The sequence below is a fragment of the Pyxicephalus adspersus genome, chromosome 12 (genome assembly GCF_032062135.1).
Source record: "Pyxicephalus adspersus chromosome 12, UCB_Pads_2.0, whole genome shotgun sequence".
NCBI classification, from domain to species: domain Eukaryota; kingdom Metazoa; phylum Chordata; class Amphibia; order Anura; family Pyxicephalidae; genus Pyxicephalus; species Pyxicephalus adspersus.
In genome coordinates, this window is record NC_092869.1 from 45451990 (window position 1) to 45468818 (window position 16829).

Sequence of the window (16829 nt, forward strand, 5' to 3'; positions counted from 1 at the left end):
GAAATCTGAAAATAAGGCCTGAAGTACATTTATGATACATTGTGCACCTCCCTGGGGCTTTTAATCTAGCTGTTGCAGATGTGCTCCATGCTGCTTGGGGCTGAAAGTTGAATTCAGTCTGTTTTGACCAAGCCTTGACCCTGGCCCGCTGTTGTCAGTCCCAATTACTGTGCTGTTTTTTTAGGGTCCTGAAGGCCGCTGAACTCTTTTACTGATAGCCACCCCCATTGTGCCCAATCTTTTCATTTCCGCATGCCAGGCCAGGCCCCTGTATTCTGTACCCCGGCCACAGTACTGTGCTATGAATGGGGTGGTCTTAGGAAAAATATACTGAACTGATCTAAATGTCGCACAATTTCATGATTCCAACACTTAACTTACTTTCTTAATTCCTGGTATTGATATGTAATGGCAGCCTTCCTCCCCTCACCACCAAATTGTTATCTGACTGGTAAAATAAGAAACAACTTCAAACCAAAACTGTGTTTATGAACCAAAGCTCAGTGATAACATGAGCCAGTATTAAATAATAACTCCAACAAAACTTGATTTTGTTTTGTTTTAGAGAAAACAAGAAATAGCTTTACTTACTATCTACAGTCCTAATACATGAACTTCCTATTACTTTACTGGCTGTTCCATGAAATCTTATCATTGTCTGATTTCACATCCTGTAATTTTTAGTAAATTTACCTAGTCCATCAGTGAGTCGAAATATCTTCTTTTTATTCCCACAGTACAAATCTGAAACATTTTAACCTTTCCTTACCTTCATAGAACTGTGATTGGAGCACTGTGCCCTCAATGCCTAATAAATAGTCAGGAAGAATAGTCTGACAGCAATTTAAAACTTATAGATGAAGATCATGCTAAAGGTTCAGTTCTCTCCATGAGGATGGGCTGAGCATTTGTCCCAGAGAAGCTCAAAAATCTGAAAGTCCTCACGGAACTGAAAAGTTTATTAGATTCCACATAAAATAATCCAACACATTTCAGGGAACCTAATATTTATCATCGGGGTTAGCAAACCAGTACATCTGGAGGATGCTACAAATATAATTATCAAATTATCTATTGCTAATAAATCAAAATATTATTAAATAAACAAGTTTTTATAGCGCCAACATATTTTGCAGCGCTGTACATTTATTAGGGGTAGCAAATGACAGAGAAATACAGACCATGACAGGAAAAGGAGAGGACCCTGCCCAGAAGAGCTTACAATCTAAAGGGGAAATGATACAATGTATTTAAAAGAAAAGTTTTAATTCATAAAATGATCAGTGTAGGGACACAATATAATACATTTAGCACTCTAAACAGATGATTGAATAGTTCAGAACAGGGACACAATATACTTTTAGTGTTATAGATTGCCCATTTAAAATTTGGTACATCATACAACATGTTCAGCACCCTGGACAGCTCAGTATAAGGATCAGCATAGGGACACCTTGTATTACATTCAGCACCCTGGATATCCCAACATAAGGTCTAGATTAGATAATAGATATCTTAGCACCCTGAAGAGCTGATGATATGGTTTAAGTTAGGAGCAATACAACATATCCAGCACCCTAAATAGCTTTATATAAGCATCAGTTTAAGGAAAACTTATAAAATTATCATTTATCATGCTGGACAGCCTAAATTAAATTTCAGTATAGGAGCACATAATAATCTTTCATCACCCTGAACAGTCCAATAAAAGCACCAATATAGGGACACATTAAAATCCATTCAGCATGATGGACAGTCTTATACAAGGGTCAGTATAGACACACATAATATTCCATTCAGCTCCCTGGACAGTCCAATAAAAGTTTCAATATAGGGACATATTATAATCCATTCAGCACCCTGGACAGCCCAATATAAAGTCAATATCACACAGTGTTCCATACAGTATTTATACAATATAGGGGCACGTTATATTAGGTACAACACCCTGGACAGGTCAGTTTAGGAACACAATAAAAATACATTCAGCACCTTTGACAGTCCTATATATTGTCAATATAGGGACACATTAAAATAGGTTCAAAACCCTGGACAGCTCATTTAGTTAGTTCAAATTAAAAATCAATTCAGCACCCTGGACAGTCCTATATAAAGTTCAGCATAGGGAGGCAACAGAATACGTTCTGCACCTTAGACAGTCCAATATAAGGGCCAGTATAGGGACACAATAAATACATTCAGCCCCCTAAACTGCTCAATATAAGGGCCAGTGTGGGGACACATTATATTCAATTCAGCACCCTGGACACTCCAATATAAGGGTCAGTATAGGGACACATTATAATGCATTCAGGACCCGGGACAGTCCTATATAAGGGCCAGTATAGGGACACAATAAATCCATTTGCCCCCCTAAACTGCTCCATATAAAGGCCAGTGTAGGGACACATTATAATCAATTCAGCACCCTGGACAGTCCAATATAGGAGCCAGTATAGGGACACATTAAATCCATTCAGCCCCCTGAACAGTTCAATATGAGAGCCAGTATAGGGACACATTAAAATCTATTCAGGACCCGGGACAGTCCTATATAAGGGCCAGTATATGGACACAATATAATCCATTCAGCCCCCCAGCTCTTTGGTTCTCTCTGCCTCTCTGCAAGAAAAGGACACATCAAACCAACTCAACCCTTTTGAAGTCTCCGGGTCTATAAATAAAACTAATTCTAAGCAGGAGGCGGATCCAAACAGCACAGAACACAGAGTATTGTGACATTAAATGCTGCAATTTGTCCACACTGACCATATTAACATACCCCTGGCAACTCTCATTATTGCCCTCAACAAAGCCATGCAACTCCTAATCATTCATTTGTGCCCTCACCTATGCCACCACCAAACCCCCTAATGTCTCTGCTCACTGTGACAACTCATGCCATATTACCCACCTTGTACCCAGACACATGCCATCTCTCTTACTGTACCCTCAGGCCTCTGGCCCCCCTATTACTATTATGTGTATATACTGAACTCCTCTTCAACCCCTACCACCCCTGTTACTGCCCATATTAAACCCCTCCTCAGCTTTGGCACTTCTCTTGCTGTCCTTTACCCCTCCTGGTACTGTCCTAACTACCTAAACTGATCTCAGTCCTTAATATTGCCCAATCTAAACCCCTGACACATTTATTCACTTGCATGTGCCCAGACTGAACCTTTTGCCAGCCATTGCCACGACTGTATTATACCCACAATAAACCCCTGGCAAGCCCCTGCTACCCTTTATAATGTCCTATACCCAAACTGATCCCCTCTCCAGCTTCTTACCAACCTTATTATCGTTCTGTACCCACATTGAATTCTCTGCCAGGCCACAGATATTAGTATTACTGTACTATGCCCACACTGACCCCCTACTCAGCCCTTCCCACCCGTATTATTGCCCTATACCCATACCTACCCCCTGTCCAGCCCCTGCCTCTTCATCATTGCTCTGTACTCAACCTGAACCCTCGTCCATGCCTCTGCCACCCCTATTACTGTCCTGTGCCCACAACAACCCCTATCCAGCTCTTCCCACCCTCAATTTTGCCCTATACCCATACCTACCTCCTGGCCAGCCCCTGCCACCTAATCATTGCTTTGTGCTCACACTGAACCATCTGTCATACCCCTGCTACCCCTATTACTGTTCTGTGCCCACAACAACAGGTTTCTAGCTCTTCCCACCCTCAATATTGCCCTATACCCATACCTACCTCCTGGCCAGCCCCTGCCACCTTATCATTGTTCTGTACTCAACCTGAACCTTCATCCATGCCTCTGCCACCCCTATTATTGCCCTGTGCCCACAACAACCCCTATCTATCTCTTTCCACCCTCATTATTGCCCTATACCCATACCTACCCCCTGCCCAGCCCCTGTCACCTTATCATTGCTCTGTACTCACACTGAACCCTTTGCCATGCCTTTTCTACCCCTGATACTGTTCTGTGCCCTTGCCAACCTCATTATTGCTCCCTGTACAGCCCCTTCTATCTTATTGCACTGTGCCCACATTGTGCCCCCCACAGCCCCTGCCATCCCCCTGCCTACCCCTTTCATGTGTCCACATTGATGTCTTGCTCAGCCCCTGCCACCTTTTGGGTGCCCGGTGCCTACAATGACCCCATGCAAACCTCTGCCCTCTTCTATCTCTTCCCTGTGCCCACTTTGTACCCCTTCCCCATGCCCAAATCACACTCTCCTCACAATACAGAAATTCTCGGTCATAACTACTGAATTACACATAAGAACCACCTTCAGTGGACGAAGAATTACAAGCTCCAGTCGATCCCTGTAGCTATATGCTGGGACTTGTAGTGCCTCAGTGCTGGGCTGGTTGGGGAGCTTCGAACAGAACATCGATGCCCAGCGCTGTGCAGGGCAGACTGTATTTCCCTGCTTGGCCACAAGAGGCGCTCGCTGCTCCCTGCAATCAGCCTGACAACCTAGAAGGGTTTGGCAGAGCTGAGCATTTGCTGGGAGCTGGAGGAGAACCTGGGGGGTGGGGGAGAAGTGAGGACCAGGAGCCTGGATCTTACAATCTGCTGGTCCACACAGCACTGAGCATTGCATCTGAGCCAGGGAGCTATCAGGAGCACCAGGAGAAGAGCTGGAAGAGGTCACAATACCCCCCTGGTGAAGTTTCTCTGTGCCCCCTGTATGTGGATTACTGAGGTCTCAGGATTAAGTCACAGCAGGGTGAAGTTTTCTTATTTTTTAAGTTTTTGCAATTCCTTATGCTTGAAAGGAGCCATCATTCAAGCAGGTTGGATCAGCCATACACAGGCTCCCCTAGGTCTGTGCAGACACAATGAATTTTTGAGCAATGACATCTGGCACAATAAACCTGCAAGCAGCTGAGCAGCACTGACAGAAGACTACCATGAAAGTTCCACACTTCATCATCTGAATTCTAATCCTAATGGTGGCTGCTCTGTAACACAGGATGCCTGTTAGAAGCCTGGATTATTCTGGATGTACAAAGCACTCTTGTGTTGGGTTATATCTGAGATTTGTAGATTGATGGGGATACAGCTCAGAGTTACAATCTATGCAATAGCTCATGGTTAGTCTAAACTGTCTAGAAATGAAAGTCTTAGTTAGCCAATCTTCCCACATGGTGACCACCATATTGGCAGATGTTTGTCAGCTCCATAAATTTGGTGTGGTAGCCTGATTGAGTCCATGTTCTGGGGTATGGTGACACATTTATCATGGAGCTGGGCTAATCTTCCTTTCCTCTTCTCCTAGAAGAACCCAGACCATGGTCTCATCTACCCAACTAGGAACCTTCTTGTACTCTTTTGGCACAGGTGTATGGCCAAGTCCAGAGCAGGTTGTAGTCTTCATAAGTTGTTGTAGAGACCCTTAAGGATTTAGGAATGGGTTACAGTTCTGTATAATGTAAATCTACCATCAAATGTGGCTAAAATGTCTTCTAGAAGCCCCATACACATGGCAATGTCTTCATCTGAGCTGGGTCCCTCATGAGCCCACATGGAGATGTAAGTAGCTGAGCCCCTTTGGTTGGCATCCTGCTCCTAGCTGCCTCGGGGCAGAGGATGGCTTGTCGAGGTTGCTGCTGCTGCATATTTGGTCACTGGAATGAAGATAATGGTCGTTTCCTCCTGTTGGCCATGCTTATCATTCTCTACTTGCTTTGCGGAGCGGCGGTTTTCTCGGCCATTGAGCAGCCCAAAGAGAGAGAAGCCAAGGAAAGATGGCAGCTAAAGTTTGACAACTTTACCCAAAAGTACAACCTTAGCAAGAGCGACCTGCGCAACTTCCTGCGGGACTACGAGGAGGCCAATGTGGCTGGCATTAGGGTGGACGCCATCAGACCCAGGTGGGATTTCACTGGGGCCTTCTACTTTGTTGGCACTGTCGTCTCAACAATAGGTAAACCTTTATATTATGATCTTTAGGCGTTATTGGTTTGCATGTTATTTTATTCATTTGAAATACTTGGTAAGCCAAGGTGCAATGTGCAGATCTCCAATACTCCTATCTGACTAGCAGACGTAATCCCAATCACTAAAATCCAATAAAATCTTTTTTCAATATTTCTAAACCTGCAGCTTTCATTTCATCCTAAGTGATTGTGCCTTAAAGGTTTTTCTGCAGGCACTTTCTTTCTTTGACAGGAGGTTTGGCAGGGTTACAGTGATAAGGGTAACAGAAGCTCTAAAGATGTCAGTGTGCCTACTGGGCACTAATAAGGTGGCAAGGGCTGGACAGGAGAGTCAATGGGGGTATAATGAGGGTGGAAGGACCAGAGAGAGTGACAATAATCTATCCCTGTCTAATAAATGTGCTCCTTTATTGTCACCCTATCACATGTGATTCTAATAAATTCTACAAGTGGGCATTTTAATAATTGCTATGCAGACATGAACCACGCTTGTCACCATGAAAATCCCCCCCTGGGAAATGCCATGCAACCATCACTTAAGTGCATGTAGACAGAAAATGTCTTCAAGGAGGGAGCAACAACACAGAGATGTAAGGTTAGGGAAAAAAACAATAATTGTGGAGCAAACTAAACTCTGTTATTTGGGGTTTACATTCACTTGATTGCCCGGTGTTGCTGCACTTTATCCCTCATCATTGCCCTGTGCACTGCCTGAAAACTTCCATATGCTGTATATGTTAAAAAACTATTTTATATAACTTTCGACCTAAGTATTGATCTGCTGAGATGTAAAGCCTTGAGAGGTATCTGCAATCCAGCACTTCCGGGTGCATCAGGTATGACCCCAGTGGGAACCATAGAAGTGTTATTGGCATTGCGGGCGACTAAAGGAACCGCATCACCCAATGACTTCTATTCTATACAACTCACCCAGAGGGGTCAAATAGCAGCTGTGCTTGGAGCTTTGCTACAGAACAAAAATATCACCAATCGAAAATGTATATAAAAATAAACTGACTTTGTAACGTTTTAATTTCCTTTCCCTGCGCTATAGTAAATGTAAAAAAACCTATAAATTGAAATACTAATATTCAACCTTTTTGCTGCCATTAATTAATTCCATGTATATGGAATTTCATATGTAAACATTTTCCCAGCTAATAAAGGTGTGAGTTGTGTTTACATGTCTTCACCTATCATATAGGAGAGATCCGAGCTGCTATAAAGCTGCAGACCTGGTTCTTCCTCATCTGCTATCTCATAATAAGTGTACCCTTTCTATAAGGAATTTCTTCTTCAACAATCTTGTTATCCACCTTGTCATTGTTAGAATGAATTCTGCAATGATACATGAGTCAGTGAGCCCCCCAACAATTATCGCTGTCTGAACCCATAAAAAGCACCTCAATATTTCTTTATTTGGGTCTACACCCGACTATTGATATACATATATTGCTTTTATTCTTTGTTGGGCATACTATCAACACTGTAATGTAATGGTCTCTATTATCCCCTGAAGAAGCCCACATGGGCGAAACGCGTCGGGAAGAGACCAAACGTCTCTGTCTCTTTGATTCCTGATACACGTTTGTGAAAACTTTGTTAAAGGATACAGTGAGTGTATTAACCTCAGACACTCCCATTTTTTATGGTTTTTATAATTCTTGTATATTTAATAAAAGTGATTTTTTAGTTTCATACAATACCTAAAAGTTTTTCTGTGCCGCAAGTAGCCTACTGTTCTGTCCTTACATTTTCTCATAAATTGTCCCTACTCGGACATAGGCTTACGCACATTACTAAATTGAGTGGTTTATATTACCTTACATCATTATTAGGAGGTTGACAACACGTATTTGTTCCCAATCTTAATAACAATAACGTGAAAGTAAAATAATTATAAAATGGGAAAAAGCCTAGACCCAGCCCCTCCTCACATACATAAGTATACATGCACATACAATGTAATACGCATGTGTGTACGACAATTGTATGACACATGCAGAGTAATGCAACCCACAGTGGAATAATTCTGCAGTCATTTTATAGAATAAACTTTGATGTGACGAGCTATATGGATCTATAAAGCAGCATCACCTGGAAATCATATTGTGTATCCCAGCCTGTGACTGCTTTGTGGGTGCATGCAATGTTTAGACTTGGCATGGTATGTTTACCCGACATACAAACAGTGGGAAATGTTATTGTGTTTGTGTGTATATTTTGTGGAAACATAAGCTTGATAATCAATAGTGCAAATATCATGTGACTTAGAAAAATGTGCGACTGTTGCTACTTTATTCCATGGCGTTGGGTGTTTTACATGCAATGGGGTGTTAAAAAATGAATCATTATGAGAGTTATATTATAACTATATCTATTTATAAAAGTTTTTAACCAACTTTTACCCAAAAGCTACATTTTTTACATTGGCTTCTATTAGAAAAATATATGAATCATGGGTCATAGTTATGTCACGCATTTTATGTTTTAAATCCAAAGTTAGAAATGTGAAAATGTGAGTGAATCTTGGGTAAAAAACATGTATAAATGTTTGTTGTGGAAAATGAAAAAGTAACTTGGACATCACAGGGGTAAAAGGGGAAGCTGATTATTGTAGGAGGGATTAGTTGTCATTGCTGAACTTTTACAGCTGCTTAAAAAATGTTGTACCCCAGCAATGATACAAAAATCAAACACAATGAATATTAATATTATTAATATACAGTATTTATATAGCACCAACATATTACCCAGCGCTGTACATTAAATAGAGGTTGCAAATGACAGAGAGATACAGACACTGACACAGGAGGAGGAGAGGACCCTACCCCGAAGAGCTTACAATCTTGGAGGTGGGGGAAGTATCACACAATAGGAGGGGGATATGGAATGGTGAGAAGTAGTGAGGGTTTAGGAGACAGAAGAAGACGGGTAGGTGAGGTTGAAGCGTTGGGTTTTAAGGGCTTTTTTAAATGACCAGAAAGTAGGAACAAGCCAAATAGGATGAGGAACACCATTCCAGAGAATCGGAGCCGCCCACAATTATATTTGGGAGTTTCTGTTCTGTTTCCATTGTTTCAGATTTGGGGTTTCCTGGCAGGATATTTGCACATCACATCAATCTCTGAGCGTCTGGGTTTTATAAACTATGAGACTGATCAATACTTTTTCTGAACATGTAGATAAGGGAATTGGCCTAGCAGCGCCTTATCTCCCAGTTATTGGATTTGGCCCATGAGCCGCACATGTAATCTTTTACATCGTGTTCTTTTTCACTCTAAAGATTAATCTAAGAAGCTGATTGTGTGTTATCATTGACGTGTTTTCTGTAATGATGAAGGCAGATTTTGTCTCAGGGGCAATTTATAGTGAATGAGGAGCACTCGTCACACCGATGCTGATTAATATCTCTGCATATGTTCCCAGCCATGTCATACAAAATGTTCCATGCCAGGTCTATGAGGTACCACGGACTTTTCTGCCCTATCTATGATGGGCTGAGCTGAGAGTTGCTGGGTTCACTATGATTCTCTGATTGTGAATCTACTTGTAAATGTCACCTCTAAGAGTACTTTGCACAGCACCAAAGCTGTTAGAAGAGGTGAAGATGGAACATTTCAGTAAATCTTGGCAGAAGTCAGCAAGTTCCAACTCCTACCGAACCGAATGAGATCATCGCACAGAAAGAACAGAGTGTCACTTGTCTCTAAATGTCGCTTAATGGAATAGTTATTTCAGCTGAAGTTATGTCCATACTAAAAACAGCAGAAGTGTTGCCGGAGGAGACCTGAGCTTGTAAAGTGAATATAACCCATAACAGAATGACAAATATCATTTTGAGCTGCCCCGACTCTCTGGAATGGTCTCCTTGTCCTATTTTTCTTGCTCCCACTTTCTGCTCATTTAAAAGATCCCTCAAAACCCATTGCTTCAACCTCACCTACCCGTCTTCTTCTGTCCTAACCCTCACTACTTCCCACCGTTCCATATCCTCCTCCTATTGTGTGATACTTCCCCAACCTCTTAGATTGTAAGCTCTTTGGGGCAGGGTCCTCTCCTCCTCCTGTGTTACTGTTTGTATCTGTCCATAAGTGATGGTGGAAATCCTTAACAATGGGCGCAGTGAGGGCTTAGCTGGGAAATTATTTTCATCTGAACAAAATGGGAAAACATTAAAAACTCTAATACAGCAAATTTTTTTAATACCAGTCCATTTGCAGACTCACACCATGCTGGTAGATGCAGCCCTGAGCACGCAGCGCATGAAATGATTGCCCGTTCTCCGATCTGCCAGCGTGTGAGAGTTTTAGCTGGTGGGGATAATTCTCTGTGACATGCTGGCATTGAATATCGAGCAGCATGAAAAGCAGATTTCCTGTGCCAATCTGAAACACCTGTTGCTCCTTTTTCACATTAATTAGGACAGCCAGGTGCACCTGTCAGGGTCCCAGAGGCCACCCTGAGGGGACTATCACAGCCCTTACAACAGATGATGTGGGCCCAGAGCCCAGTGAAGGGCCAGATATGGGGAGCAACCTGTTCCAAACTGGTGCAAGAGGGAATTGCAAGATAGAAACCAATTATAGGCAGAACAAAAATGGAAATTGTATTTTAGGTAGATAAAAAGTAGAATATTGGGCTGGTTTTTGTTATATGCAGTCAGGGGGTACATGGAGCACAGGCAAAGAGGGATGACCAAGACCCTGGTCCTGGGTTCAGAGGGCCCAAGCCCCACACTTGACCCAACTCTTGCTAATAGGTACAGAACATTCTTCTATTTATCTCATAGAGGTCATAGGGCCCAGGACCCACCTATAACTCATGCTGATAGGTACAGAACATTCTGCTTCTGATTTTGGAGGTCAGGGGCCCAGGAATAACACATGGCCTGATGAACAATGACAGTTTCAAAACACTATGCTCTGGATCTAAGAGATCAATGGAGCCCAGGTCCTTCCCTCATGTCTTGACCCATACCAGTAAGTTCAGAACACTCCGATCCTGATCCTCATGGGGCGCAGACCCCATACGTCACCTGCCCCAGTTGATGGGAATAGAACACAGCACTTCTGGTCCTGCTCATCACATGGTCCAGAATTTGACCCATTCCAATAGGAACACAACACACTACTCCTAATCCAAAAGGTCAGAGGACCCAGACTCCCCGGATGACCCAACACAACCCCAAATGTACAGAATGTTTCACTCCTGGTCAAAGAGGCCAGAGGGCCCAGACCCCACACATGACCGGACCCACTGATTGGTACAGAACAATCTGCTACTCCTTGACATCCAGCTTTTTCTCGGCTCATCTGTGTTTGTGTTTTGTAAATGTGAGTAGTTTCATATGTACGAGGGGGTGCTGAGAAGTTCCTGGCTTTGCCCCCTTCCAGATGAAATAGAAAAATGAGTGTGGGGGCATATGACAGCCTAAAATCTTAGTATATAATTGTGCAAATATCAGGTCTTTGCGATTCTTAAAACTGTTTTTTCTTTTAGTGAGAAGCTGTGATGGCAGAGGCACAAGCAAGTTTCACGTCGTTGGTGTTACAGGCTGTCATGAAGTTTTTGTTTCTCCAGGGAAAGTCAGCAAAGGACATTCACACTGAGATGTCACAAACACTGGGGGAGAAGTGTCCTTCCTACAGCACTGTAAAACCTGGATATCTTGTTTCAAGACGGGGCATTTCAGCGTTGAAGATGAGCCCCGCAGTGTGCGCCCCCCAACCGCAACTGACCCGGCAACCTGCCATGCTGTCCATGAGCTGATTATTGAGGACCGGTGAATATCCACAAAAAAGATAGCCCAGATACCTGACATCTCACAGGAGCGTGTTGGGTTTGTTATCACCCCTATCCTAGACATGGCAAGCTTTCAGCAAAGTGGGTGCCAAAATGTTTGAACAGTGATCAGAAGAAGGAACGAGTTTAAGCATCCAAAGCCATTTTGGCCCATTTTGAAGCTGCACAGGACTTTTTGGCTAGGTTAGTGACTGAGGATGAAACCTGGCTCCACATCTATGATCCTGAAACCAAGGAACAATCAAATGAATGGCGCCACAGCGGGTTTCCGCAGCTAAAGAAGTTCCGAACCCAGAAATCGGCCAAAAAAGTCATGGTGTCCGTTTTCTGGCACAGAGATGGTATTCTGTTGGTGGACTACCTACTTTAGGGCTCTTTTATCTCCGGACAGTATTATGCTAACCTCCTGGACCAGCTGAAGGAGGCAATTAAGATGAAACGCCATGGAAAGTTGACCAAAGGGATCTTTTTTTTGCTGGACAATGCACCTGCACACACGTCCATCGTTGTGGCTGCCAAATTGAACACCCTGGGTTTCCAATTGGTCCACCATCCCCCCTACTCACCTGACCTGGCCCCTTCAGACTATTATCTGTTCCCGAATTTGAAGAAACACCTGAAGGGGCAACGTTTGGAGGACATTTCTGATGTCAAAGATCCTACTGGAAGTTGGTTTGTGACCCATCCAAAGGACTTTTATTTGAACGCTCTAGAAAAGCTGCAACTACGCTGTACCAAGTGTATCAGTCTCAGGGGATTCATATTGAATAAATGTGTTATTTCATAACTCTGGCTCTCTTCTTCCTGAGAAAAGCCAGAAACTTCTCAGCACCCCCTTGTATTTTATTCATTTTATTGCATGCATTTTTGATTATTGACGCAGTTTGCTACATTTTCCTACATGTAATTGGCATATTCTTGTCTGAAGAGAATAATCATAATCTCTGCTCATCATTTGTTCTACTGGGTATTGCAAAACATTTGCTTCAACTTTTCAGGCCCCAAAATGAACACTGACACTTGAAAATTCATGCAGGTGGTGTTTTCCAAACAAGTCTGACTGATGTGTGTGACAATTTAATGTTTGCGGCGGCGTTCCTGAATTTATAATATCCCTGGGAATAACTCAGAAGAGAGCGCAGCTGGGGACGGCAAGACGATGAGGGTTTTGTACCTTTCTGAGAGGGTCAGTGCTGGGTCTTCCAGGAGGGTTTGTTCTCTCTCCCCACTGTGTGCTCAGCTGTTCAATACGTTCTCAAGAAATAAAGATGCTGTCTCTGTCCTGTCATTGGCTGTCGGTGCTTTTTGTAGATTTGTATGACCTGGAAAAGGCAAATTTATTACAAAATAAGCACCCACAGTGGAATTAGTCCGTCCATGATTTTGGACGGCTCAGGATGGGTGTCACAACAGAAAATTGTCACCCGTATGGTTCTAGATTCAACAAGAAATAAAGATGCCATTTCTGTCCTGTAATTGGCTGTCGGTGTAGACTTGTAGGAGGCAAATAAAAAATTTGCAGTCAAAGGGGAATGGAACCATCTATGATTTTGGATGCCCATTTGGGTTTACACCAGGAAAACGTGGACATCATGGTCTCCAATGTCTTGGAATTGCTCAAGGGTGAGGAACACAAATTTCTCCCTGACCCTACAGGAGCACCAACCTTCTTTTTGTCATGTTCTCTTCTTGGTGGCAGCATCAGCACCATGTGTGGACAATGGAGGATGGAGAGATCTCAGCTCACAAAGATTCAATAACATGTTTGGAAATGTTGGTGAGAATCTCTGCTCATAGTCCTGGTGGCCAACTCTTTCCAGACAAATTTTATTAGCAATCAGGGGATATCTAAAAAACACTTTCTATTTTCTTTCGTTTTTAATAAATCATCGGAGGGGTAGGATCCAGGGTGTAGCTATAGATCTATGGGCTCCTGGTGTCACCATACTATTGCATATAAATGAAATAACCCTTCCATGGCTTAAGGTGACATTGCTGCTCAGACCAGTGCATAAAATCCTGCGGGTTGTTTAGGCAAATATCAACCCCTGAAAGCCACCAGTCAATGAGGATGCAGCCGGTGTTTTCCTTTGCAAACTGGAGCATTTGGAGTCATTTTTGGGTGAAAGCATTTTGCATTTCCTTCATATTATATCTCACCAGGACAGATAGAGAGGGTGAATTTGCTCAGCAGGTGCACTAACAACCAAGAAAACCTGACACTGCACAAGCATAAAAAAGAAAAGATTTGGCCAAATATTCTTCAAGCAGATAGAAGGCATTCCATCACATGACATCATTGTTTTATTTGTTATAATCATTCAAGGGCAGAATATTACAATTACCTGTATTCTTTAAAAAAAGAATGATGTATCCTCCTTTCTGCATACACAGATATCAAAGAAGTTTCATACCAAAGACGGTATGACAGAATGAATATAATTCTGCATATAATTAAGAGAACCTGTACTGAGACAAGTATTTACACTGGCATGCTGCACCTACTTTTGAAAATGCTGGTGGCCTGGCTGCTGTCATGCTGATCTTATGTAAGTTGCTGATCTAGAAGAGGCAGCTTGGGAGGTCGGTGTGAATTCTGAACTTGTTCTGCTCAGCCATTTAGAAAGCACTGAAGCTGGAGGACAGGGATGCCATAGGGTCAGGAAGATATTCAAACACCTCACGTTCATGGTTGGGAATTCTATGGAACATAAAGGATTGCTTTTTGAATAAGCTGCGCCAGTCCTCTGGATTCAGTAAATTAGAAACTCCAAATCTGTATCCTTAAAGCCATAGGATCAGCATGATAGCCAGGCAGGTGGTATGTTCAGAAGCTGGAAGAGAATGACATCCAACATTCCTTTCCTGGAATGTTTCTTTTCTGACATGGGATTCTTGTTTTCCCGTCCTCAACCTACCTACCTGATACACAAATCCCTCCACACTTCTTGTCCCACTTTCCTTTCTGACCTGATGGAAAAATACCCCCATAGCTGCTCTCTCTACTCCTCCAATGACCTACTAATGACTTCTTCACTCATAACCTCATCACACGCACGGCTCCAAGACTTTTCTAGAGCTGCCCCGACTCTCTGGAATGGTCTCCTCTTCCTATTTAGCTTGCTCCTACTTTCCGCCTATTTAAGAGCATTTAAAACCCAATGCTTCACCCTCACCTACCCATCTTTTTCTGTCTCCTAAACCCTCACTACTTCCCACCATTCCATATCTCCCCTCCTATTGTGTGATACTTCCTCCACCTCTTAGATTGTAAGCTCTTCAGGGCAGGGTCCTCTCCTCCTTCTGTGTCACTGTCTGTCATTTGCAACCCCTATTTAATGTACAGCGCTATGTAATATGTTGTTGCTATATAAATCCTGTTTAATATTTAGAAATAGTATGATCTTCAGCTTGGTGGGTTGGCTCTGTTTTCTTAGCACAATAATAAATAGCTAGTCCAAACTCTGGACTAGAACTTTTCCAATGGCTCCAAACTATCACCTGTACACAGCAGGACTGCTGCGCTCCCTGCCTGTAAACAACGGTTTCTATGCCGAGGTCCAGCACACCCCTTGCTAAAACAGACCTAAAGCCCTGCAATCAGCAAAACTCTGTAAAGGTGGATTGAGTAAAAAGATGATGAAGATGGAGATCAGATATGAAGGTGGTAAACAGGAGAGAGATTGTGAGGAAGGGCTGTGACTTACACCAGGTCTGTCAGACTGCAGCAGAGAGACCCAATGCTTACCCACAAGGTGCAGAATTCAGTTGCTGCTGTACTATCTATATCAGTACCTTCAACCAGGGCTCTCCTGAGGTTGCTGGGGGTTCCTGGAGCAATGAGCAGTTTGCACCTCTCAGGTCAGTATAAGGGACACCAATGATCTTTTTAGCTATCTGTAAGGGTGACATTCTTCCCAATGACCAGCAATGAAAGAGGAATTCTTCCCACTGACCACCATGCTAATATACTGTGAGCTGTGGATATAGTAATTATAGGAGGGGGTCCCAAAGACCTAATTATTTCAAAGGTTCCTCCATGTTAAAAGGGTCGGCAAAACATTGATTTATATGAAGAGTGCGATTAAGGAAGCGTAAGGGGCTACCAAAGCATTTTAGGAAATCAGGTAGAATTTTGGATTGTTTCAATGTTCTGTAATTTGTATTAGGATCATCATTGCATCGTCACTTATTATACGGAGCTGAACTTTATATTTATCAGTTGGTGAAACAAACGTGCAATGTTTTAATTTGTAAGGTAATATCACTTCTATAGAAAGAGCGCAGAGCTCCCCTATGACCCTTCCCTTCAGATACATTCTCAGTAACCCGTGGGAGGTGAAAATCTTACTCAGCGCATGTAAACAGGTAAATCATTGTGATAATTGTCCTTCATTCTAATAAACACCTCACCGAAAGAATCAATAGGATGGATGAAGAGGAGATAGGGAGGAGAGAAGGTGTTGGTAAAGGGGGTGCAAGGGGAGAGAAGGGGTACAGGGGTGAGGGGTAGAGGGGAAGATAGGGGGTTAGAATAGAGAGAAGAAGGGGGATCAAGTGAAAAGAAGGTGCAGATAGAACATAAGAAGAGGAAGATGCAATGGAGATATTAGGAAGATGAAGCAGAAAGAAGAGGGAATGGAGTGGACAGCAAACACAGAGTAGAGAAAAAGGAGAATGCATTGTACAGAACAATGAGCAGAGCTTTGGTCTATGGGTGAAAGGAGGGGGAATATAAATGAGAAAAGGGGAAAGAAGTATGAAAAAAGGTGCAAAAAGAGAAAAGGTAAAAAGAGAAGGGAGAGAATAAAAATTAGGGTGGTTAAAGGGAGTGGAAATAAATAGAGGGAGAGAGTAAAGGGGTTATGGGTGGAAGAAAGAAGGAGAAGATGGGAGACAATACCGTGTTTTCCCTATGATAAGGCACTGTCTTATATTTTTTGAAATGCCAAAATATGCCCTAGGTCTTATTTTCAGGGGAATGTCTTATTTGTCCATGAAGAAGACTACAGTACACATTTATTGTTGAAAATCACTCATGTGCCATTGATTGTCCCCTTCTGATCACTCATGTGCCATTGATTGTCCCCTTCTGATCACT

At 42.7% G+C, this 16829-nt stretch overlaps 1 protein-coding gene across 1 annotated transcript in view; it reads left to right on the forward strand.

Annotated features, from left to right (window-relative positions):
* The first annotated feature begins 4337 nt into the window (after positions 1-4337).
* KCNK13 (potassium two pore domain channel subfamily K member 13) overlaps positions 4338-16829 on the forward strand; it is a 48904-nt gene continuing 36412 nt past the window's right edge. The window contains exon 1 of the mRNA XM_072428368.1: positions 4338-5910. Within this exon, the coding sequence (XP_072284469.1) occupies positions 5574-5910 (337 nt within the window). The 5' untranslated portion in view covers positions 4338-5573. The remainder of the gene's footprint in view (positions 5911-16829) is intronic.